Consider the following 26,873-nt stretch of genomic DNA (forward strand, 5'->3'; position numbering starts at 1 on the left):
TGTGGGATCTTCCGTGGCATGTGGGACCAGGGCTCGAACCCGTGTCCCCTGCATTGGCAGGCAGATTATTAACCACTGCGCCACCAGGGAAGTCTGGGATGCATATTAACAAGGGTGTTTCACTCACTTTGGTAGCAGGGAAGACAGAGACAGAGGGTGGATGTCAATTTCCTATAAATGAGAGAGTGCCTTTCCTACTGCTCCAATTTCTTCGTGGAGTATGAGGCCAGGTCATCAGTTGAAGGCAACGGAGAATAGGAGGTGTCGGAAGTTCCAGGAGCCAGGAGAAACCAGAAAAGACATTGGAAAGTGAAAGAGCAAACATTCCAGGGAAGGAGAGAAGAATCACAGAGAAACCAGTGCAGGCTAGTGGGAGACAGAGTGGCTTTCTCTTGATGTGAGACGGTTTCCTCTCGCCAGATCTTCGTGAGTCTGTCTTTTCCAGAGCACATCGGTGACAACTGCAGAGAGTACCCTAAACCACCAAGGGATAATGATATTACCAGCGTGAGCCTTGAGATTCTCCCCAAGATAGTGGGTAGCAGAGAGGCCTCCCTGGAGCTTTGAATAATTGTGAACCTAAGACTCTTCCTTTCCTTTCTCCCTGGAGTATTTTGAAATAGTATACTAGAAGAGGTTTGCCCCAATAGTAATAATCATTGTTATAGTAACAATTTATTGAAGAAGTGTAAAATGCTCTGTGCTTTATATGCATTCTTGCATCTAATTTCATATTCATCACATCCTCATGAGGGAGACAGCATTCCCATTTTATGGATGAGAATAACTGAGGCTAAGGACGGGTAAACGGTTTGTCCAGAGCCACATGGCTGGTGTCAGAGCCAAGTTGATTTGTTGGAAGCCTGTGCTCTTACCTCCTGTCTATTACTGAGACATGTCTGGGTCATTTGAACATAAATCTTCTCTCATGGATAACTTCTCAGATATATGTAATAGCCCACACATTAAATTGTCTTCCCATTGGGAGATAGAAAAAAATTATAGCCCCCCAAATTCTCCCCCTCCAGTTGCTTCTTCTGCTCTGTCTCAGGCAGAAGGGTCTCTCTTGTGTGTTTTGGAAGAGAGGGGGTCCCTTGAGCAGTGGCTAGCGGCATGGCTTTCCCAGAAGCGTGATGGAATGAATGGAACCCCAAGAATACGTAGTGACATAGGATTTCGGTTCTGTCCTAAATCACAGGTTAGTCATACTGGGACTTTGTATCATTACTGAACCTCTCTGAGACTGTTTATTCATCTGCAAAATGGAGATAATATTGTCTTCAAATATTTTCCTCTAGATAATAACAGGCATTCGTTGCCAATGTCTCCATGTAAGGGCACCTGATAAAACTCTATAAGATGGTAGAGTTTTTCAGCACCATTCCATTGACGACCCCCCCCCCCCCACTAATTTGGACGCACTCAGAGGAAGCTCAGTGTTTTTTGCAGAGTAGGAGAAGAGGTCAAGGGTCAGAGGGGAAAGCAGGCCCCAGTCACCCCATGGCTAAGCCACTCCCTATAAATCATTGCGATAACAAGAGAGGGTCTGAGTAATTCACAGATTTCCTGATTGACCCCTGCGTCTACCCTAATCTCCTAAAAGGTTTGGGGTAAGGAAGGATTCTTCCCTCCCTGCATCCTTTGCCTCTTCTACCCAGGCCTTCTTCAGGCCTCCTCTCGGCCAGGGTCCTGCTCTCAATGAGACACAACTGAAACGGTGTCATAGGCAGAGATGGGAATTTGGTTAGATGCTGGGCATCTTTCCAAGAGGATTACAGCCAGCACATCTAAAGAGAAAATAAATGGCACACCGGGGTCCCCTGAAATAGAAATCAACCTCTGCATTCTTTCCTCCAGTACAGAGGAGGCCGTGGGCTGCGTGGGCACTGGGGAGAGCTCTGATCTGGGAAGATGCGGATTTTTGTCACAGCCAGCAGTGATCTTGGACTGTTCGTTCTCCCTTCCGAGCCCCAGTTTCCTCATCTGTAAGTCTTGAGGCTAGAAAAGGTGACCTTGAACGCTCCTTCAGTTGTAGCATTCTCTGATTCTATCCCAATGGCTGGAGGAGGAGGGCTTCGTCCTTCTAAAATCCCTGACGATTAATGCCATCACCAATAAGGCTCTCCCTCATCCCCTTGGTAAATATTTAGGATGCACTAGAGATGTGGTTTTCAAACTTTTATCTTTGAGTCATGTAATGCTTCCTTTTAAAAAAAATCTTACCCCAAAGCATATGTAACATATAAGAGACCACAGCAGAGCCCCCTATTGCAGTGGATGAAGTTGACCTAGAGTTTGCCCTTGGCCACAGCTGGAGACCTCTACAGAGTACATATTGTTGTTTTTGTTTTGTCTGTTTGTTTGGTTTGGTTTCAGGCACAAAGTACCAGTTTTCTTAAGTCCAAATGAACCAAACTGATGATTCAGAGGACATTAATTTGAATTGAAAGGGGTTCTTTTATGAAACACTTTCTGGAGGATTTGTCCCCTAGTGCAGTGGTTACCAAGCTGTATTCTAGGTTCTGCCCTTACTCCACCCTGCTCGAAATGCTCATTCTTCTGTATCTGATGAGATTCCCCTACTTTCCTAGGGCACAACGGTAATAGGATGAAAAGCACCAAATTGAAAGTCAGGATCGGGGGCGAGGTGGGCCAGTTTCCAAAACTGTCTCCCAGTGTGACCTTGACAATGCCTCTCCTCCCCATCTCTGGGTTGACGTTTCCTCCTTTGTCAAATGAGAATATTGGGCAAGGTGGTTCCCATACTGTTCTGGCAATCTGGGATTGCTTACCCGAGCCCTCACAGCCGTGGACACCTGGCCTTCACCAGGTGGGCTGCACACCTGGCCCCCATCCCCAGGTCTCCTGGCTATGGAGTCAGCAGAGGGAAGACGCCAGAGGGGAGATCTTTGGGGTTGCCCAGAGTACTTGCCAACAGCTCTGCTGACTGCATCGACTCTGGAGGAAACAGTCCCCATGTGCTTGTGTGAGCAAGCGCTAGAATTGTCACAGAAAGCATTCCCAGCAGCTGCTCTCTCGAGATTTTTAAACTAGTCGTTGTCAGTGCAATCTGCAGTTCGACCTGGCCTGCCCCCAGTTTACCTTGGTAGAGCTAGCTCAGAGCTACTTTATTCACTCAACCAAAGATGACTGCAGGGAGGAATGCAGGCCTCCTGGCTCCCAGCCCCAGATCCCTCGTGGAGCCATATGTGTGTGCTCTTGGGAACTAGAAGGGTAGGGTTTCCTGGGGGAAGAGCTCTCAGGCCAAATAGCAAAAGCCCAAGCTCTCTGCAGCTCCTCCTCTTGATCTTTCTGGCCTGAGGTCAGCTGAGGGCACACACAGAATAAGAAGACCCCAGGGAGTTCCCTGCATGGGAAAGAGGAAAGACCGTGGTCTCGATGTGAATAGGAGCTCCCATTTATTGAGGCTTATCGGTGCGGAGTATTAGACAAAACGATTTATACACAGGATCTCATTTAATCCTTACCACCATCCCGCCAGGTGGTTATTAGGGTCTGCGTTAGATAAATGCCATGTTATTTACACAAGGAGAAGTGTCTCCTCTCACTTCCTGGCCCCTGTACTTCTTTTTATAAAATGACTGTTATTAGAGGGTTTTTTTTTTTCATATTAGGAAGTACAAAGAGAAAAACAAAGAATGGCCCATGATCCCACTCCCTTAATCCCCAATAAACTCTGTCAACAGTACAAAAAGAAAAATAACACATATATGTGTTTAGGAAATTCAAACAGTACAGGAAGTAATAAAACTCAAAGGTAAACACATCCCTTCCTTCCAGACCCTCTCCCCAAAGGAAAGATAGTTTTAGTATTTCGTTTGCAAGATTATTTGCAGAAAAAAAAAGTTTTGTACAAACCAGTCTACCTGCAACAGGTCTCTATATAGTCTCTCTGTGTATATTATTTTCATTTTTACTTTACATGAAAGGCATAATACTGAAACACTGCCCTACACTCTGCTTTTTTTTCCACTTTCTATACCTTAGAGCTCTTCCCACATCGGCACACACAGACCTGCCTCATTCTTTTTAACAGCTGTGTAGTATTCCATTGTTTGGACAGATTCCAGTTGACTTAGCCCCCCCACTGACAGAAAGTATTGCAATCAATGCTGCACTGTTTAGCCTGGTTCATATCTTATGGAAAAACTTGAGAGCATATATGCAGGGAAAATTGCTAGCGGTGAGATACTAAGTCAATGGCCTGTCTTTCAAAGAGGCACCACTAATTTATCCTCCCACCAGCAGCAATGAGAAAGCCCATTCCCCTGGCACTGGGTCTCATCAAATGCTTCAGTTTTGCCAAATCGATTCATCTTTTGAAAAAGCTAGCTCATGTTTTGATTTGCATTTTCTTAATTATGAGTTAAGGTTAATCACATTTTTGTATCTCCACTGACTTAAAAATTTTTTTCTTTCTTTTTTTGGGGGGGTGGGGAGGGCAATTCCCTATGCATATTCCTTGTGCATTTTTTTCTAGTATATTACTATTATCATTGTTGTTGGTGGTTATTGTTATTGATATGATGGAGCTTTTTGTAAACAAAGGGAAACCCCTTTCTCACACGTTAAACCCTAGGGTTTTACACGTGTTTTGATGTTGGTCTGTGGCCTGTTTTCCCGTGAAGAAGGTCAGCGGTGAAGTGGCTGCAGAGCAGGGCCCTGGCCAGCACCATCGAGCTCCCTGCCACCTTCCCAGAGACCAGCTCCCTGTCTGTTCTGAGCGCATGCGACGCATTGCAAGCAGGCTCTAAAGATGGAGCACTGTTCCTGCTATTGCGGAAGCTACTTCTGGTTTTATTTCATCACAATAATATATTTTTATTGCCCTATTTGCATACCAGATTTTCCAGGGCAGCTCCAGTGTCACTCAAATTTATTTAGGTCAGTAAAGAGAATTTGTTAAATGTTATGTACAATCTAATTTACCAATCTTTTCTTTTTTCTTTCTTTTTTTTTTTAAATGTTATTTATTTATCTATTTATTTATTTATTTTTGGCTGAGTTGGGTCTTTTGTTGCTGCGCGCTGGCTTTCTCTAGTTGCGGTGAGCGGGGGCTACTCTTCGTTGTGTTGCGCGGGCTTCTCGTTGCGGTGGCTTCTCTTGTTGTGGAGCACGGGCTCTAGGCGCGTGGGCTTCAGTAGTTGTGGCACGTGGGCTCAGTAGTTGTGGCTCACGGGCTCCACAGCGCAGGCTCAGTAGTTGTGGCGCACGGGCTTAGTTGCTCCGCGGCATGTGGGATCTTCCCAGAGCAGGGCTCGAACCCGTGTCCCCTGCATTAGCAGGCGGATTCTTAACCACTGCGCCACCAGGGAAGCCCCCAGTCTTTTCTTAATGAATTTTTGGATCTGTGTACTGTAAAGATTACAAATAAGTACATCCATGATTTTAGAAATTCTGTAGTTTTACTCCTTGCTTGACAGATTTCATCATTGGGCAGCTTTTTCTTCTCCCAATGAGGACTTGAGGATATTTTAGTCTCTGAGTTCTTAAAAACTGGAAACTCTCTGTTTCCTTTATTGTTGGAGAATAATTTGGAAGTGAGTAAAACACTTGGGTAACCTTTCCATCTATGTGTCTATCGATCATCTATTTAATCTATGTATTCATCCACCATCTATCAATGAATCTATCTATAGCTATCTTAGAAACAAAATAAAATAAGTATTTAGGAGTCAGACATGTCCCCAGAAGTATCTGTTTCCCTGAAGTCAGTATTTATCACATCCATGAATTTCTTTGTACTTGTATAGCACTGCATTTGCACATATTTAAACAATATAGTGGTGTGTTGCATGTTTTAAAACCCTCTGTGATGTCATCCTGTTTGCCTTCAGCTAGTTCAGGGTGGTTCTCAACATAACTAAGAATCGTCCATTTTGATACTTACAGCTCTGATTCATTTTATCTGCAGCATTGTATAGGATTACATTGTCTGAATATACCGCGATTTATCCCTTTTCTACTGGTAGGGAATACAGGGTTTTTTCCCAGTTTGTCTTTTTTAGAAACAGTGTTGTCCATGAACACGCTTGTGTGTATCTCCCTATGCGCACGCGTGAGGATTTATCTCGGGCATAGACCTGAAGGTGAAATTGCCGGTTCTGTGGTGCATCTGTTGTCAACTTTATTAGCCGTCACCAAAGTTCCTTCCAAAGCAGTTGTACCAATTTGCACTCCCACCAGAAGTGTGCAAGAGTTCTTGTTTCTGCTTATCCGTGTCCAGAGTCCCAGGCATTTTCATTTTTGCCAGTCTACTGGGTGTGAAATGATATCTCATTATGGTTTTAATTTGAATTTCCCTGATTACCTGTGAGATAGAACACCACTTTATGTGTATTGGCTCTTCCGGTTTTCACTTCTATGACTTGCTTATTCATCTCTTTTGCCTCTTCTTTCTATTGGGTTGTTTTACTTTCTTATTAATTTGAAGTTATTTGTGTATTCTTGATATTAATATAAATGTATGTTTCTATCCGTTGACTTACGGTTTCATGATTGCTTTTTGATGTATCAGAGTTTAATTTTTTTCTGGTTTATTAATGAGCACGGACTTTATTTACATCACTGGTTGATATAGAAGTCTCAAGTTGTTAAAGTTCGACAAAAAGAAGTATACTTTTGCTTTTAGAAGGTGCTTTTACCAGAAACAGATACAAACAAACAAACCAAACTCAGCAAAACGAGAAAAAACACTTCTTGGATTCTTTTTTTTATTGAGGCATAATTGATATACAATATTATATTAGTATTTGACATTTATATACGTTGCAAAATGATCATCATAGTAAGCCTAGTTACCATCTGTTACCGTGCAGACTTGATACAATATTATTGACTATATTCCCCATGATGAACTTTACACCCCCATGACTTATTTATAACCGAAGTTTGTACTTCTCCATCCCCTTCAGCCATTTTGTCTCTCCCCCATCCCCTCCCCCCTACCGAAATAAAAGTCTCAAAATTCTTTTTTTTTTTTTTTTTATAGTTTGTTTAACCATTCACCTGTTTACTTTTATTCCTAGGCTGTTGAATGTTTTTATCATGAAAGGGTACTAAATTTTGTCAAATACTATTTCTGCATCAATTGAGATGATCATGTGATCCCCCCCCCCCCACCCCCTTAATTCTGTTAAGGTGGACAACTTTTTTTTTTTTTTTTTTTTTTTTACACTTTATTTATTTATTTATTTTATTTTTGGCTGTGTTGGGTCTTCGTTTCTGTGCATGGGCTTTCTCCAGTTGCGGCGAGTGGGGGCCACTCTTCATCGCGGTGCGCGGGCCTCTCGCTGTCACGGCCTCTCTTGTTGTGGAGCAAAGGCTCCAGACGCGCAGGCTCAGTATTTGTGGCTCACGGGCCTAGTTGCTCCGCGGCATGTGGGATCTTCCCAGACCAGGGCTCGAACCCATGTCCCCTGCATTGGCAGGCAGATTCTCAACCACTGCGCCACCAGGGAAGCCCTCAAAATTCTTTAAAAGATGGCTTCACTTTCCGTAGAGTTAGTGTTTTATGAAGTTGGCTTGTGTTTTCCCCTTTTTTTCCTAAATGGCATTTCACCAGCATATATATATTTAGATATCTGTCCTTCGAATATATAGTCTGATATTTGACTCAAGACTAAATAAAGGCTTCCACCTGCTCAAAAGAAAATCTATTAACTTTTAATTATTGTTTCTGAATTATCCCTTCTATCTCTCTCCTGGGCATCTTATTTGAAATAGATAGTGACTTCTGGAGTTGTCCTTTCTGTCTCTTCCTTCCTCCCATCCTTCTCGTCTCTTCATTCTTCCCTCCTGAGTACCCAGTGCATCTCTCTCGTTGGAATTGTCTTCACCAACTTCTTCACTATCCACCCTGCCGTCCATCTTTGCAACTCAGGCAAACTGTCCTGATCAGTTTCTTCCCCCACCCCCCTCCATGGCTGTTGATTGAATCTCACCCATGCGAAATTCTCTTAAATCTTATTGAGGTCACCATTCAGATGTTACCTTATTTTTTCCCTCCTGTTTCTTGCAGCAAATCTCTTTTATAGAGAAACTTTCTATTTACTCAAGGTCGCTTTCTCATCAGAGCCACCAGCATCAGACAACTCCAGCAACCCAGCCCCAGACCTCTCTTTAGCTTTCATCTGCCTCCCACCTGGGGACCATTGTCCCTCAGTGCTGTTCCTGTGACTCCTGACTTCTGAAGGATGCTGATGGTGAGAGGGCAGGGGCAGATCTGGAGGGAGCCACGTCATCCAGATGCTGTTTTGCAAGTTTGGTCCAGCAGGTGGGGGCAGGCACACTCTCTCTACAACCTTGAGACCACCCTTGTTCCTGATCGGGGGCTGTGTGTTTGTGATGTTGCCACGTGGGTGTGTATTCCTGCTACTTACGTGTGCTCACAGAGCTCCCGCTTACCTCTGCCTGGAGCTCTGCTGGATATAGGGCCATTTCTCTGGAACTGCAATTTGGGCAAAATTTGTACTCCTTTAGCTTCCTGCCTCGATGGCCAGCAGGAGAGCATGGACTTGGGGTCATAACTGCAGAAAAGTGAAGGGGGTGGCTCTCTGTGTTATGGCTAAAGAATTCTGTGATACCCATTCATACCATTCACATCATTGACCCTTGAACTCTGCACATCCCCAAGGCAAAGAAGGGGCATTGCCTCTCCTCACATCTGACCGTCCACTTGCATAGGGCTTCAGTTTACCAACCATTCTCTTCACACTGCTCTTGAAGGAAGTGATTGGTCCTTTGGAGGGTACAGAGAACGTAATTCATTCTAGACCTTGACCTCTTCGCATTGGCCCGGATCTGGCTGAAGACTGACCTGCCCATAGTTCTCTGAAACACAGTGGTTCATAAAGTCTGGTCCCTGGACTTGTGACCATCATCAGCATCACCTGCGAACTCGTTAGAAACAGAAATTATCAGGCCTCACCTCCGATCCACTGAATCAGGAATTCCGAGGCTGGGGCTGGGCAATCTGTGCCGTCCAGGTGAGTCTGATGAACTCAAGTTTGAGGACCACGGCTCGAACAAAAGCTGAAACTGCCACCATGCCTTTTCCAGCTGTCCCGAGAGGTGCTGTTGAAAAATATAAAGGCTCCCTGGAGACTTGGGTACCCAGTGACAGGTGTCTAGACTTGGTTTTTGTATTTACTTTTCATTTGAACTCAGTATTTTCCAGACCTGTTTGACCATAGAATTCCTTATTCCTGTCATGTGCTCCTGGTCCTGCCTCATTCCCCTCAAAACCTCAGTACGTGAAACTCCACACGTCTGAGATCCAACGTCTGTGAACTTGGGAATCATCACATGGGCTTCTCCTGGCTTAGCGTTTCCCCGGGTTCCTGGCTAAAGCCTCAGAGAAGAATCACAACTGCACTTGTTCAGACTGAGGGGTGAGCTGGCTAGGGAGAGGGTTGTAGAAAGAGTGTGGATTTAGAGGCGGGTAGACCTGGTTGGGATCCAGGGTCCACCACGGACTAGCTCCATGAACTTGGGAAAGTGACCTTTTTCCACAGGGCTCTTGTGAGGAGTAAACGAAGCCAGGTGCACAGCACGGAACTGACATGGGGTTTGCAGTCAGAAGACCAGGATGCTAGTGATGGTTCAGTCATCTTCCGACTTGACACCCCTGGCCTCAGTTTTTCCATCAATAAAGTGGGGGAATAATAATAGACAACTTACCGCTTGGTAGTGATTAGAATTTTAAGGAAATAATATATATGAATGATCTTTGTAAACTGCATAATGCTACAGAATGTTCGGCTGCTACGTCAGATTAAACCGTGTTTTCAGAGGCTCTGTCCCTTTGTCTGGCACATAGTAGGTGATCGGGTGATTTAGTTGGCTTTCAGTCAAGCACAACCCCAAAGCAGTAGCGCAGTGCTTAGCCCTGAGGGACCTTGTTCCAGCTGACAGATAAGAATGAATTGAAGTAGCAAAGGCACCGTCTTACGTGCCATCTTTCTCAGGATTGATTTGTTTATCAAAAATTTTATTTATAAGGAGCACAAAAATAAACCAGCCCAAACTCTGCAGGATGTAGCAGAGGTTCTGAATTAATGAGGTCCAAATTTATGAGGGTTCAGAATTGTTACTTCCTTTTCTTAACTCTTTTGTTGTCGGGAGGGACAGTGGTGGGGAATGACCCCTCCACACGCCCCTTGTCCCTCTCTCCTTCATCCCCTGATGAAGTTGCATTTTTCCAGGACTAGAGTTGGATTTCTGGAGCTGTGACATGGCTTGGGATTTGGGCAGAAGCCTCTTAGTTCAGCTCCAATAATTCTTTTCTATAAAATTCTGGGTTGTGACTACATTATTTTAAAGCAAGGGAGTTCCTTGTGGAAAGCTGTGTGCCCTGAGGAAGGAGGTATTTATTTCCAGAGTGGAGGGCATGAGGGAAACAATGACAAAATTCTCTTATATTCTTCATGCACTAGGATCACGGTTCTCAGTGTTTGGTCCCTAGACTCGGCAGCGTCAGAATCAACCCGGAGCCCCATCCCAGATGTACTGGCTCAGAAACTCTGGGGGCGGGGCCCAGCAGGTGTGAACCTGCCCTTCTGGTTTTTCTGATGCACACTCAGGGTTGAGAACCTTTGATCTGGGAGAAGAAGGAAGGAACAGGGCCAGCCGGACGTCACTCTTCAGGGGAAGGATGCTGGAGTCCGGAACCTAAATAGTGGGTGGTGCTGGGCACCCATGAGGACCCCAGCAAATGTCCATTGCACCCACCTGAACAAACTGAAATTCAGTTGTTTATCCATTTACTCTAGGGCAATGGTTCTTCCCTGTGGCACATTAGAACCACCTAGAGACCTCGTTAAAAATACCCTGACCAACTGAACCAGAATCCCTGGAGTAGTGTCGGGACATCTGTATTTTTAAAAGCTTCCAGATGATTCTGACACGCGCCCATTTTTGAGATCTAATGCAGAGGGTGCCTCGCTAAGAAAAAATGTGATTTAGGTTGTCTTTACATTTATCATAGATTTTTCTGTTGGAAATGTATTTTACCTATTTATATTATAAAAATTACATACTCATTATAGAAAAAAAACTTGGAAAATACAGAAAAGTTGAAAGGAGAGAAGCAATAAGACTCATGTTCCAACTATCTAAAGGTGGTAGTCAGTATCAGGTGTGTTTTCTTTCAATCTGTTTGTTTAATACACTGGTTTGCATTTTTTTACCGTGTTGTGATCATACTTAATATAGCATTTTCTTCCACTTTTTTACTTAACATTACATCTTAGGTAGTCTGCACATTGTTATAATTGTAAGTACAGTTTTTAATATGCTCTTGTGGCAACATGACAAAAATACGGCTTTTCTCCATTTTCACATGTGCATAGTTCAAGATGGTGTTTAGAGAGGCCTTCTTTTCTTTATAATGCCTGTATTTCAAGCGTATTGTGAAATCCTACTTTGAATATCAGAAACAGAATATTAACTCTTTCTCTTCTCTTTGAATGTCTTCTCCCAGGGTCCTAATCTGTCCTCGGACTTTTCCTCACCCCAACCCCACAGGTAGATGGATAGATGAGGCTGATGAGGGATAAAAATCTTACTACAGAAAGTCGAGAGAGGAAACCACATAAATATTTTCCCAGTGTTTTAGAGCCACCACCCTACCTCTCAGCCTCAGCGGATATTGGATTTCTCCTAAGCCACAAGGCTATAATTCATAGGATGAGGTGTGATTCATAAACGTACACACACGTAGAGCATTCTGATCAGACCCGCACTTCTACGCTTTGTAAAGAAAGAAACCAAAGGAATAAGACAAGAAAAAGAAAGAAGGAAGCTGGAACAAAGGAAAGGATGGTAGGACAAACAGACTGAAGTTCTGATGTGCTCAGTCAGAAATGCCAAAGTCAAGCCCTTTTTCCCACCTCTCCTTTCAACATCAGCTTCCCAGAACTTTCTTCTTTGTTGCACAGCTATATGTGCGTGTACGTGTGTGTGTATATATATACACACATATATGTGTATGTATTTAAAATGGTAATATATATAAAGTATGTAATACTTATATATTACATACTTCATATATGTACTTTATATGTTTATAATATATATTATATATAATTTATAAAATTATATATATATATATATATATTTTTTTTTTTTTTTCCTTGATTGCTTCTACCTTCTGACTCAGCTGCTGTTTTGAAATTAAGTTCACCATCATTGTTGGGTGAACTGGAGCAGCAACGTTTGTCTTCTTGTTGGTGTCATGGATGTGCCAGGTAATTCTGCCCCGTCTTCTTGCAGGACATTATGGGAAGGATGCTTACCGAAGTGGAGGACCTGATCTCCATAACTTCATCTCATCTGGATTTGTCACGTTAGGAAGAGGACACACGAAGGGTACAGTGGAAACCATTTTTTACTAAAATACAGAGGTTGCCTAGGGAACCCCGATCTGAAATGTGAAGATGGTGTGGAGGCCAGAGGCTGGTCCGGGACAGGATAAGTTGGGTGGTTTCCATGGCTACTTATCCTGGTGACATGTGTGGCTTCTGAGAGGAGTGACCAGGAGGTCACAGGTGTGACTTTAGAAGGCAATAATAGACTTCCAAGAGGTATGCGTCCTGCCCCACCCACGGCGTGGAGCAGGACACAGATGCCCGTGGCTCCCCGTGGGAGGGGACCACAGGTGGCATGGTGGGAAACACTGCCGACGGACGTGGCAGCATCTGCAAAGTGTTTGTTCTCCTCTTGGCTATTATTCCTTTCCATTTGAAAGCCACATTTTATAAACTGATGTCAATGTTCTGTACTGTGGGTCTCAAAGCCAGCGGGCATGTCAAGAGTTGTGGCGTCCTAAGTGTGTCTATGTAAATGCTCCGTGATGGGCACACAAAGGTAGAGGTTACACAGACCTTCAAGCCACAAGCTGAAAGTTAACGTGGCATCTCTGCTGAGCTGCTTTATGACCTAGCCGACAGCTTGCAGAGCATCTGTGCAGGGGGTGTGGCATCTTCGATTCTGTCTTGTTTAAACAGAGTTCTACTAGTGTTGTGAGCATTCTGTCATATCAAGAGTAACTGGATCCCTAACTCCTTTGATTACCTTCCTAACACCTGTGTACTGTTATAGACAACTGTGAATTCTGTTGTAGGGATGGTATATCCCTGTCTTCCCCTGAAATGTGTGTTTGTTTTAAGTGTGAGTGAACAAGGAACTTTGCAATTTTTTCTTACATTCCATGCACCCAATTTTTAAATTCCCTATGTGATGTTTGTTCATCCTATAGAGAAAAAAAAATCTGTATCTGTGTATGTATTTTCTGTTGTGTCTCTTTGTGTCTAAATAAAGTTTATTGAGGATACAGGTGGCATTTGTGGCTACTAAGAGTTGCAGAATCAAATTGGGACCAGATGGCTCGGGAAGGGGAAATGGGCCTCACAGTTAACTGGTAAAAGACACAATCCTTGACGTACTCATATCAACTCAAGCCTGGGATATGTGACCCCCATGTCATCTGCTTTGTGATAATTATCTATCACTGTGAAACCAGTTACTCTAAAATGTAGCATTTTCAACCAGTAATAAACATTTCTTATCTCACATAGTTTGTGTGGGTCAGGAATTTGGGAGCAGCTGAGTTGGGTGCTTCTGGCTTGGGGGTCTCTCATGAGGTTACAGCCAAGGTATCAGCAGGGGTTGCATCAGCTGAATCGGGCTTGACCGGGGCTGGAGGACTTGCTTCCAAGGTGGTGCACTTATATGGTGCTGGCTATTGGCAGGAGGCCTCAGTTCCTCCCCGTGCCACTCTCTCCAAGGTTACTTGAGTGTCCTCACAGCATGGTGGCTGGGCTTCCCCAGAATGGGTGATCCAAGAAAGAAAAAGACAGATGCCACAGTGTCTTCTATGACCAAGGCCATGGTTTACACATCATCATTTTCACAATATTTTATTGGTTACACAAGTCAGCCCTATTCAGGATGGGGGACTACACAAGGGTGTGAATGTTGGGTGCCTAGGATCATTGAGGGCCACTGGAGGGCCACCTTGGAGGCTGGTTACCACACCCCCATGACCCACGGAGCAGAGCTACAAATCGGGATCTTTCCAACAGAACATGGCTGTCTCAACTGCAGTGCTTTCTACCCTTACTTATTACTAAGTCTTCTCAACGGCAGTGGTTTCCCACCCTTACCCTGCCCCTTATAGCTGGTCCAACCTGAAACACCCAACAGTTCAATCAATAGAACTCTTTATAAGTATATTATAAATGTTATGGCTTTGGGTACACACATTCATTCGACAAATATTTCATGAGGCCTGCCACGCACTAAGCAATATTCGGAAGTAAAACAAAATAGAATCCAGCCTTGTGGAACTCATATTCCATTGGGGGAAGCGGACAAAATAAACCCTTGATGCTAAGTGCAGGGAGAAAACCTAAAGCAGGTAAAGGGGGCGGGGAGCTACTCTTGTCAAGGAAGGCCTCTCGGATGAGGGGGTAATTGAACAGAGACTTGCATCCCAGGCAGGGGCATCAGGAAGGCCCTGAGGTAGGTTTCATGTAGATCAAGATATAGGAAGGAGGCCCGTGGTTGAAGCAGGCTAGAAGGAGATGAGATCAGAGCCACAGGGGAGCCCGATCATGTATTTATGGGTGTGGATGTGAGGCTGCTTTCAAATTAGCTAGACCTCCATCGGAGCCACACAGGTGATTCTCTATCCTTATCTGTCCTTCCAGTAACTGTTACCTGGGCATCCAGGAGACTCTACCCCGCCCATGCGTGTGGTGGCTTTGCTGTGGCCTCTGCTTATTATTTCCCCATTTCATCTTGTTCTGTGGTCTCATCCAGCCCTCCTGTGTGTGCATGGCCTGTCCTCCTGGTCCATCACCCTTACCAGATCCTCTTCTCCATTCCCTTCCACTCAAGAAGGCCTCTGAAACCTCCTCTTTCTGGGACTGTACCTTGCGTGTATTTTCCTGTTTAGATGATAAGAGATTGGGGTGGGAGTGGGAATTTGGAAATGGGGATTCCCTTCCAATATCAAGACCCTTTATCCCTGCGCAGCCTAGATCTCTGGAAAAGGGCCAAGCCCTATCCTCGCTTCCTTCAGAACAAACCAAGTTCAGCTCTGAATGGTACTTCTGAGTAAAGCAGCCCCATGTAAATGCCCCATGGGAAGGGGACCACTCAGAGACATCTAAGCTGGGGCTGTTCCCCATCATGTGTGTTTGATTCTCTTTCTTTTCTTTACTTACTTACTTTTGCTTCAACTCCAATTACTGCCTTTCCGGTCCCTCCCCCTTTATTCCTTTTTTTGTTCCTGCTTCTTACGTGTGCCTTAGGCCTTCTGGTGGCACCTGCCCATAGCATAGCCCCACTATGACTCTCGGAACTTGTGGGGTAGCTGACACCTGTTTTAGAAGGTGATAGCATTGACCTACCGACCACATCACTGAGTTGAACATGGATTTCTCTCAGACTCTGATTATCGGAGACTGAGCACGGATGGTCTTTGTTCTGAATGGCACTGGGAACCTTCACTGGAAGCTGGGACCCTCCCAGTCCTGTGCTCCGTTTTATGGGTCCCAGAGGCATCACAGAGAGACATGCGCTCCAGCTCCAGTGGGGCTCCCCCAAATTCAGACAGTAGGGGTTGAGGATGCATATATGTCTGCCTGCTTTGTAACAAGATTCACAGGTACATGGATAATTAAATTCTTTGGATGAAGCCTAACTAAGTAGATATTCTTTTGTTAATGGGCTGGAGAAGGTGAGACATTAGAAGAAATAGAATTCTGACCCTAGGGGCTTCCTAACCACCAAGGCCCCCTGCTGCATCTCTATCCTGTTGGGAGACCCCACATTTTAGCCTAGGAGGCCACACGGCCATCGGCCAGCCTCCGAGGTGGCATAGCACTGCCTTAGGCGCACAGGCACCAGAATTCGTACTTACGCCCCTTTGCAGGACTTTCTAACTGAATGATGTGATCTCACCTTTTCCTATAATCCTTACTTTCCCTTTTATTTTCTCCTTCTCCTAGGGAACTAATTCTGCATGTCTCCCTGCTCTGATTTCTTCTTTGACCTCCTGCTTGTTCATCCCTTGGGATAAATGGGAGTCAAGTCTCAGGAAGATGCTGATCAGAGTGGCCATGAGTTTAGACCAAGTTTCCCCTATAACTTTTCCTCTGTTGATTAGACAAGAGCCCCCAGACTCTCCCACGGGAACCCAGGGCAGTCTTTAAGGGCACAGAGGGTCTACTCGGGCTGCCACGATGAAAACCCAAGGATAAAGGCTTCTCTTTACCAAGCAGTTACTATGTGCCGGCGCTGTCTTATTTGCACCTTTACAGCAACCCCGCAGGAGAGCTCTTGTCCCCACTTCTACTGGGGAAAAACTGAAGCTGGAGCCGTTGAGTGGCCTGCCCAGGTCAACTGCAGACAGTTAGCGTTGTTTCATCCCATCCAGACCTGCTTCCAGAGTAGGTACTCAAGCCCCACACATCCTGTCTCGTGAAGACGGAAGGGCCGAGGTGGGCGGGGCGGTGGGTCAGCGGGACCCACATGTCGTGAGCACTCGGTGACTGATGGCTGTTTTATTAGAGGACGCACTTTACAAGACAGGAAGTCACAAAAAGATGACGGGCCGGAAACTAACACCACCTTGTAAATCAACTATACTTCAATTAAAAAAAAAAAAAAAAAAGATCAGGAGTCGGAGCATTTACACCAGATGAGCAGGGTCTGTCCTTCTAGAAAGGAGGCTCAATATCCTCAGATAATTATTCAGGGTCTGTCTCAGTGAACACACCTACGGACACCCTCTGCTGTCCAGGCGGTTTGGTTAAAAATCTCAGGCTGGCTGGCTGTTTTTGAGTCTGGATGAAAAAGCCTGAAGACGCTTTCCAGAAACTCCCGTGGGACCTACTGTTAATTCCCTTGGATCTCCACCAGTGTAGCCCAGGCCACGCCAGGCCCAAGTCCTTCCAGGTGGTGGTGTCAGCAAATGCATCTGATCTGTGCTGACCGGCACTATTCCTCGGGTCCTTTCCACCCGTGTGTGTGTGTGTAAGATACAGACAGACAGAGAAATCCCTGAAGCCTTTGCTGAAAGGTGGGAGCCCCAAAGTGACTCCCGTTTGGAGGAGGTAGGCACTGCTGCCCACCTGGCCGTTCGTCCCTCCACGTCAGCTCGCATGCTGAGCATCTGCTCTGTGCCACACACTCTTCTAGGCCCTGAGGATGCAGCAGACAGACTTTACATGCCAGAGAGAGAGGACAGACATACTGAAAGAAAGAAATAAATCTCTGAAGTATGTCAAAAAGGAGTTGAAAGCTAGGGAGCAAAATGAGGCCGAGAATGAAGGAAGGAGTTGCAGTTTTTAAAAAGAGCATCCAGAAGGCTTCAGAAAAGAAGTGGCATTTGAGCAAAGGCTGAAGGAGGTGAAGGGTCAAGTTGTCTGGATTGTGGCGGGGGGAGGGTTTCCCAGGCCAAGGGAACAGCCACCCACTACCCACCTGGCTGGCACAGGGACAGCTGTGAGGCTGGAGCAGATGGGGCCTGGGTGTGGGCAGTAGGGGGCGAGGTCAGAGAGGGGCTGGACCACCCAGGGCCTGGGGGTCACTTGATGATCTGGTTGCCACTCTGGGCAGAATGAAAAACAAGATGCTTTGGGTCTGAGGTATTAGGAAGAGGGACGTCTGTGGGAGGGCCAGGGTTTCGGCAGAGGCTGGGGGTGACGTGAATTCAGTCTGACGTCATATTAAGTTTTAGATGCTTCTTAATCACCCACGTGGAAATGTCAAGTTCAGGGGAGTTGTCCTGGCTGGGGATGTAAATGGGGGAGTTTCCAGTACATGAAGCCGGACGCTGGGTGAGATCAGCTAGCGGGTGAGCAGAGGCTCCAGAAGAAGAGATGAAGTTGGGGAGGTGAGGAGGGACCTGCAGAGGAGACCAGTCAGGAGCAGGGAGCCAGGAAGCAAGAAAACCAGGGCCGGGTGAAGTCTTGGAAATCAAGTGGGAAGAAAATCTGTGTTTCCGGGAGAGAGCCGTCAGCTGTTATAAACTGTAGAGAGGTCAGGGGAGGTGAAGCCTGAGAAGTGACTGCGGTGTGACTTGTAACGTGGAGATCATTGTGAGCTTGGCAGGGGCAGTTTGGGGGTGGTGGGGGAACTCATCCATCCGATGGATGCAAGAGGGAATGGATGGCATCTGGGATGTGCTTCTACACGATCAGGGCAAACTGAGTGACGGGAAGAGAAGGGTTCATCATGCTCGCTTCTCTACTTGGGGAGATGTTTGAAATGTTCCATAATAAAAAGTTTTAAAAGATTGTTAAAATAAGGGGCGAAGAGGAATAGGAGGCTGCAGGTACAGGCAACTCTTTGGAGTCTTAAAGTGAAGGAGAAGGGAGAATGAGGGCAGTAGCTGGAAGGCAGTGTGATATAAAGAGAGGTTTGTCTTTTTTAAGATGGGAGAAATCACAGTATATTTGATATTTGTATGCTGGTAGGAAGGATCCAGTAAAGAAGGGAAAATTGATTCTGCAGGAGTGGGGGATGGTATATTTCAGAAGTGACGTCCTTGATAGGCGAGAGATTCCTTGATGGAATCTGTCAGCCAGGGGGGCTGGCCTTGTCTAAGGGTGAAATCCACCCAGAGTCGCAAGCAGGGTATTTGGCCACAGGTGCGTGCAGGTGGGCATATGGGATCCCTGCGCAGTGATTCGGGAAGCAGGGTCATCCACTGTAAGCATTGGGGTGACCAACCATCCCAGTTTGCCCAGGACTGTTCCAGTTTTAGCCCAGAAAGGCCCGTGTCCTAGGAAACCCCTCAGTCCTGGGCGAATGAGGTCAGTTGGTCACCTTAGTGAGGACGTGTGAGCAGGCCCAGCCTGTCTGGTGTCAGAGCGTCTTCCACACCCACCTCTAGAGCCCAGAGACGTGCAATGAGGTTGCTGCTGCCGGGAGCTGGCACCTGCACAGCCTTAGGGGCCTTGGGACTCCCCTGAGATGGACGTAAGGCCAGAGCGCCAGAAGCTGCTGCCCTGGGGGGAGCATCCCAGACCCCGCAGAACGACCCTGGATGGATCGCTTCATTCTGTCTACATGATGCTCCCTAGGGCTAGGCTGGAAGTGCCCATTCCTGCTGCCCAGCCGGCTCTCCATGGGGTCTGAGACAGAAGATGGGTGGGGGGCATAAATGCTACGAAGGGGGTGCGGGCGTTGGAGCAGGTGCTGAGACCAAAGCTGGAAAAGTGACCGTCCTGATGCCAGTTCAGGGGTCTCAGCAAGGAGGAGACTGGCAGAGGTGGCACCCCGGCTGCTCAGCCCCCAAATCCAAGGAAGAGGAAGAGCAATGGTGGTCCAGAGGGAGGGGCTGGGCAGACGGCACCTGCTCCCTGAGGAGAGAACAAAGCCAGAGAGGGGTTCTAACACCCAGAAACGCACAGGTGTCAGCCAGTGATGAGTCTGGGTAAAAGGTCTACCAGGAAGGAGACATCAGAGCAGGGAAAGCAAGGACCAGAGCCTTGGGATCAGTGTGATGGGTGGGAGACAAAGCACAGGAGGTGTGAGCTTTTGGTGATGACAAGGTCCAAGGGATAACCGTGGCAGTGGGTGGCTGAATGAAGCCAGGAAGGCAACCAAAACTGAGTCAGGGACCTGCTTCGGCTCTTCTGGTTCCACGTGGGTTTGTGGTTCCCCCAGCACTGTCCTTCTCAGTCACCTACTTCAGCCCTTGCCCGAGCCCCACTGCTGGCCTGAACCCCATGCCCCCATGGGCCCGTGCTCACCCCTCCCTCCAGCGCATTTGTCTGGGCGCTGCCATGGCCGCGTGTGATACAGGGTTTGAAATTAGATCTGCTCTTGTAGAAAAGACAGAACAGGTGCACGGGCCTCTATGGAACTGCAGGCTACCACCCCACACCAGGATCTGAGCAAGAGCTTTCAGACCATCCTGTGGACTGTAATGAGGAGACCCCTGTGCTGTTTGGCTCCAGAAATCCAGCTTAGACATCTTCACACTCTGGGAGCCAGGGGAGCGAGTGGGCTTGACTACACCAAGGTGTTCGGAGGCTGGGCTCCAAGTAAACCGCAGCGCTCAGAAGGCGTCCGGTCTCCGCGGCAGCAGTGAGCTGGGAAATATAGCAAGAGAGAGGGAAGGCTGGGCCTAGCTTGCCTGAGACCAGCCTCTGAGAAGCCAGCACCACCTGGGAGCGTTCTGGCCTGTGCCCCTCTGCAGGCCGGGGGCACCAGGAAGGAGTGGGAGCAGGCCAGAGGACCTCTGGGGTTCTGGGCCGAGGGCACCAAAGTGCTAAGCTGCCTACTGATTTTTCTGATCTGCGCTCTCAGTTTCCTCTGCCTGCTGACTCCTGATTAATGGCTGAATACCGAGAGCCAGGCGCTGACTCAGCGTGCTCAGCTTTCCTCAGTGGTACTTCGTGCGCCCCATGCCAGCACATACAGGCTACCTCTAAGCCTTAACACTTAGGAAAACCTGTGGCATCAGTGTGATTCCATATTTTGTTAAGAATTGAGTCAACCTCGCCTGGTGGCTAAGTGGTTAAAATTGGTTGCATCAGAAGCAAAGATGGATCTGCATGAATGTTGAACTCAGCGCTCACCAAGTGAATCCCTTTCTCAGTATAACTGCTGTTCAAACAAAATAAGAGGAAATAAGGCAAAGCAAAACCCAGGGCAATACCTTTGAGAGTTTTTCATTTGAGTACTTCCACTTACAAACTTAGCCATTTTGCCTAAAGGCAGCTTTTCTACAAAACCCTCTTTCCCATGTGGGTCCTGCTGACAAGTATACCCATGACCCTCCAGGAAGCAGTAAGGGTGTTATGTCCCTCCTCAATGTGGCCCAGGACTCCCTTTCCACTGAGATTAGTTTGGGCAGCAGTTAAACCCTTGCAGCTCCATCTGAAGAGCACAGAGCCCTGGGCTCACTTCCTGAGCTGCCCAAGAGTTTGCCACTGGGAGACCCATTCAAGGCACCAAAAAGTCAATCCACAAGTTTTCCATCCTTCTTGGGCTCATCTTGTTCTAAGGGCAGTGCTTGGCTTGAAAGTATCACCAATTTAAACTACCTTGGTCAATGGTGGCTCAGAGAAAAATTCCCATCCATCAGTCCATCGGCTGATTCCTGGACCATACGTGTCTCTGTTTAATGTTTGTTTGTGGGCCTGCTACCACTGGCTCACGTAGGATGCCAGGCCAGTCCACTGGGACAGTTTGCTGGGCTGGTGTAAGAAGAGGGGCGATATTATAGAACAAAGGAGAAGGATGCACTGTAAATCTCCTTGCCTTGGGAAGTTTCACCTCTTACCTATAGGGTACATATATGTTCTCCTCAAAGGAGAAGTAACCCAGGTGCAGCTAGATCTCCTATAGTCTCCACCAGTGGGGCAAGAGAGAAGTCTCTTTGGTGTCTTGGGGTCAGGGAAGCATCCCTCACTCCTTATCTTCTGCCAGCCTGACTCTCCTTTTCTGCTCAAACAGGAGGAGGAGGTATACAGGATCCCTTTAGCACCCTGAATCTTGGTGGTCTCTTTAAATCCCACTGGGAGAAGGTAGAGGATGGAGTTCTTCTGTGTTCCCAGAGGCTGACTTGCCCAGCCAGAGGTCTAGCAGCTCTGGGCTATGTCCTTATTTTCCAGTCTCTTGCTGGTGCCAGATCCAAGCTTTCTCCTGCCATGACCCATGGCTCAAGTTGACTCCAGGGGCAGGTTGGTGGCCAGTACAGTCTCTTCCTGGCACTGGTCTTGGCATTGACCCGTCATCCAAGTTAGGAATCTCCCCTTCCCAGAAGCCAGCCCTTGGCATTGGCTTCCTCATTCTCTGCTGCTCTCTGCCAAGAGTCTCATGAACCCTGACAGCTAAGCCATGGGGCTGTCCAGTCCCGGAAAGGTGGTGGCAATGCCATTTCTGCCAGCTGGAATCTGTGGCCAGGAGAGGATAGCCTCTCAATCAACAGCTGCCAGCACTTCATGGTGGCCCCGAAGGGGGACAGAATACTGTTCTCAGGTTCTCAGCACCACACTTTTGGGAACAGAACCATATGATTCCGTGACTCTGCTTTATGCAGATTATGTCCGTGGCAGAACAAAGAAGTCCCAGCCCTTCCTGCCTGGAGTCATAGCCTCAGTCTCAGTCTTACTCCCCTCCAAATAGTGATGTAAACTTCCCTCCTTAGATGGTTGTGGAAGAAGAAAAATGGTGAGAAAAAGGGGGTCACTGGAGCCAGACATGCTGGTTCACTCTCAGCTCCACCACTTGCTAGTTTTTCTTATTTCTTAGCTTAAGAGTGTTGAGTGCGGATTCTCAACCACTGCGCCACCAGGGAAGTCCTGAATTATGTTTTCGTATATTAATTATCTTCCACGGTTTTGTTTTTCTTCCTAGTAGACTCCAATTATAGGGATGCTGGGTTTTTTTCCCGTCTTTCAGTGCAACCACATTGTATATAATTTGTTTTGCTTTTATTAGTTCATTGTCATTCTCTTGTTTGCCTCTTGCCTTTTCATCAGTGCCTTTAAATAAGTTTTATTTTGACTCTCTTCTTCCCTAGGCATCTTGTACTTTAGTCTTCATTTTGTCTCTTTCACATCTTTCCTGTGTTCAGTGAATTCTCTTTAAATTTCTATCTCTTTTTCTGCCACTTGTCTTTAGGTTTTGAATTTCTGTTTCTAGGTGTTTTCTTTTAACAACTACAAATGTGTTCTTAAGTCTAACTCACTTCAGAGTGTTGTGTTTAGTTTTCTTTTGCTTCATGGTTATTTTTGTGTGGGATTGGAAGAAAATTGTTACTAGTAGAGGTGTTTGGATTCCCAGCTTACTTATTTTTTTTTTTTTTTAAAAAGCTGATGTTCTTTTTTTTTTTTTTTTTTTTTAATTAATTAATTAATTAATTTTTGGCTGTGTTGGGTCTTCGTTTCTGTGCGAGGGCTTTCTCCAGTTGCGGAGAGCGGGGGCCACTCTTCATCGAGGTGTGCAGGCCTCTCACTATCGCGGCCTCTCTTGTTGCGGAGCACAGGCTCCAGACGCGCAGGCTCAGTAGCTGTGGCTCACGGGCCCGACCGCTCCGCGGCATGTGGGATCTTCCCAGACCAGGGCTCGAACCCATGTCCCCTGCAATGGCAGGCAGATTCCTAACCACTGCGCCACCAGGGAAGCCCCCAGCTTATGTTTTTTAACAGTAGATTCGTATGTGTTTACTCCTATTTCTTCTATCTATTTTCTGACTGGAGGAAGTTATCAGATTCCTGTTGTAATGGTATTGTTTCTACTAGTATAGAAAATACAGTTTATCTAATGGGTATTATTATTATCATTATTACTCTTTGGAAGGAGATGTGCGTCTCTGTCATTTTTGTTCTCTTGTCTTATAGCAGTGGTCCCCAATTTTTTTGGCACCAGGGACCAGTTTCGTGGAAGACAATTTTTCCATGGACCAGGGTGGGGGAGGGGGTTGGTTCAGGCGGTAATGCGAGCGATGGGGAGCGGCAGATGAAGCTTTGCTTGCTCGCCCACCACTCACCTCCTGCTGTGAGGCCCGGTTCCTAACAGGCTGCGGACAGGTACCAGTCCGCATCCCAGGAGTTGCGGACCCCTGTCTCATAGGGCTCCATTCCCCCTGCTTCTTTTCCCCCTTACCAGCCAATCTCCAAAGATTCTCCCTTCCTTTTTACCTTCTTCTCAATATTTTAGAGGATGGTTGCTTTGAATTGCATGTAGTCAGTACTCTGACCTACCAGATAACTTTCTCTGTGTTTTCATACTTAGGGTGAACGTTCCCATTTTGACAACAGTTTTAGGTCACTCTTAGGCCTGCTGCTGTCTCCTCCTCTTCTCTCTTTCATATAGTTTTTATTTCCAGGCTGATCTTGTTCGCCACAAGGCTTGTAGCAGGACTAGAAAGATAATTTGCTGAGATATCTTTTTTCTTTTTTTTTAAAAATGTAATTTAAAATCTGGGCATGTTCTGGTTATGTTAAGCACACAGCTAGAAATAACAGAGGTAGAATTAAGGCCAGGGCTGTCTGATTATATTATGTTTGATTATATTATACAACAGAGAGATAGATTGGGATTGTGGAATATACTGGTAAATGGATAAAGCTACACGTGTGAAGCGAAGTCTTACTTGATCAACTATAGTGTATGGCTTTGGCTTTATGTGTAATGCAGTAGTTACTTCCTGCTTTTGCCACTGACTATGGAAAACCTAACTGGTGATCACTAGTTCTACTAATTGGATATAGGACTAAATATTATGCCATTGACAACTGTAGAATTCTGTCATCACCCTGTTCTCCATTTCCCTAGAGTGGCAGATGCAGGAGGATAGGAATCAGAGCAACTTTTATGGAAATGTTGGGCCACGCAGAAGGTGAGGAATTTTTTTTTTTTTTTGGCTGTGTTAGGTCTTTGTTGCTGCGCGCGGGCTTTCTCTAGATGCGGCGAGCGGGGGCTACTCTTCGTTGAGGTGAGCAGGCTTCTCACTGCAGTGGCTTCTCTTGTTGAGGAGCATGGGCTCTAGGCACGTGGGCTTCAGTAGTTGTGGCACGGGGGCTCAGTATTTGTGGCTCATGGGCTCTAGAGCACAGGCTCAGTAGCTGTGGCACACGGGCTTAGTTGCTCCGTGGCATGTGGGATCTTCCCGGACCAGGGATCAAACCCACGTCCCCTGCATTGGCAGGTGGATTCTTAACCGCTGCGCCACCAGGGAAGCCCCAGAAGGTGAGGAATTTTAGCAAATGATGGTGCAACTCTTCAAAGAACCAGACTAAACTCCACTGCCAGAGGTCCCTGGTAAAAATTAGTATCCAGATCTAAGGACTCGTCTTAGTCTTCATTCTTCATGTTTTGCTTTTTCTCCAGAATTTGATGTTGTGAACTTCCCATTCTGACTCGGAATTAATTTCTTATGATGGTAGACTACAGTTCTCTTTGACCATGCCTTCTGTGTCTCCTTTTCTGGGGATCGTTTCTTCCATCACACCATAAATATGCACATTTTCCAAGCTCTGTGTGAACCCTATACTCTTTTCTTTCTTAAAATGTTCCCTTAGAGAATGTATTGATGTGCATGACTCCTGTCATCTTTCGTAAGCCAAACAGCCAAAGTCCATCTCACTCAACCCTGACGTTTTTGCTGAATTCCACTGATAAAGTCTTTCAGCAGAGAAGTGGCATTGGGAGTAGGAAAAGGAGAGACCTACCTGCATTTTCCGCCATCACTCCAAACTCAGAATCTCCTAAGCTGAATCTGCACAATTCCTCCAAAACCAGCTTCTATTTTTATTGAAAATTTGTTGATATGATTTTCTTCTAGTTGCCCAAACTGGGAGCATGAGCGTCACTTCTGCTTGATTCTCTTGATACACACCTATTGCCCTCATCCTTGTTCTCTTGGTTCATCTTCAGTACCTCTTTTGAATCTTCCACATTTGTCCACTTCCCCAGTACAGATTTTTTTCCAGTTCATTTCCAATTTAGTTGAATAGCTGCCTAAATGGAATCTTTGCCTTTTCTCTCTCTGCTCACACCTTCCCACAGTCCATTGCCAGATTAATCCTTCTTCAGTACCATTTTGAGCAAGTCATACTCCTACTCAGAATCCTAGAGTGGCTCCCCCATTTCCTGTATTTCTTCTATTATTTAGGCATTCAAGCACCTCTACCTTCCTGGTCATTCTGATTGTCCTTCTACTCAGTTAAAACTGTACATGGTAAGGCTGCCTGGTATACTTAACCTTTCACTGAATGAGCAATATTCTTTTTGCCTGCATGAAGCCTGAAATGTTTGGTCTCCCCACCTTTTCACTTACTTTAAATCCTACTCATACTTTATGGCTGTACAGAAATCTTGCTTTTTTCCATGCACTTCAACTTCCAAGAGTTTTCCCCACATCCAAGTCCCCGTATCAGGTCTGTAGGGGGCTCTTCTTGACCCCTCTGGAGATCTATAAATTAAAAAGACATGTTTCCTTCCACACACACCTGATGTGATAGCATATTGACAGGGATTTCGCAACAAGCCACCTGCCCATTCAGAAAGGGGAAGAAAAGGACGCCCTCAGCAGACACTGATCCATAGCAATTTTGAAACTCTCTGAGCAGACATTCCGAGGGGCTCCTGATCTGGATGTGTGTGGGAGGGTGTTCCTTGATTGGGCTGAAGTTCTGCTCTCTGGAGGGGCTTCCTCATCCAGTGTTTCCCATGGCTCCTGGCTCTGCTCTCTAGATTTTCCTCATTTCCCATTATCTTCCTTGGCCGTATCTGAAATGGGTGTTGGGGAATATTTCTTAGGAATGACACAGCTTTCTCAGTCCACCCATTTCCCAGAGAGAGTCAGAGGTCTCAAGATTGTTTAAAGAATCAGGCTCCCTGGTCCTTTGGCAGTTCAACTCTGTTAAAACAGGAGGTTTCTTACCTGTTTGATTCCGTTCAACTCCAAGTGCTTGTAAACATACATCGTTCTTGAGATACAGTCCTCAGAACTGCTATTTCCTTTGCCCCAGGCCTCTTTCCCCCACTTAATGGGAGGTATTCTGAGCACTGCAGACTTTGGAAGAGATACACCCTTATGTTCTTTACTCTGAGTCACTTTATACAGTTAAAATACTGACCTCCTCAGCTAACGTGGGAGGGGAAAAGGAGCAGGGAAAGTGGCACAGCAGCACTTAAATGCTTCCACTTCGATGTGATGCATGGGACCTCCACTCACGTCACTGGCCAGAGTTAGGCACAGGGACATGCCAAACTTTGAGATGGCAAAGAAGTGTATTCTTCTTGCACTGGGAGGGAAGGAGAGGCAAATAGTGACTAGTCTGCAGTGTGTCACTGCTCGGTGGAAGCTGTAGGCTAGA

General features: G+C 46.3%; 1 protein-coding gene across 3 annotated transcripts in view; it reads left to right on the forward strand.

Moving 5' to 3' along the window:
* SHISA6 (shisa family member 6) overlaps positions 1-26,873 on the forward strand; it is a 256,659-nt gene that overhangs the window by 109,399 nt on the left and 120,387 nt on the right. For 2 of the 3 annotated variants that reach the window (XM_068531004.1, XM_068531005.1), the window contains exon 3: positions 12,295-12,390. The exons of the other annotated variant lie outside the window; for it this stretch is intronic. In XM_068531004.1, coding sequence (XP_068387105.1) covers positions 12,295-12,390 — 96 coding nt within the window. The remainder of the gene's footprint in view (positions 1-12,294; positions 12,391-26,873) is intronic. 3 annotated transcript variants of the gene reach the window in all.

The sequence above is a fragment of the Eschrichtius robustus genome, chromosome 20 (genome assembly GCF_028021215.1).
Source record: "Eschrichtius robustus isolate mEscRob2 chromosome 20, mEscRob2.pri, whole genome shotgun sequence".
NCBI classification, from domain to species: Eukaryota; Metazoa; Chordata; class Mammalia; order Artiodactyla; family Eschrichtiidae; genus Eschrichtius; species Eschrichtius robustus.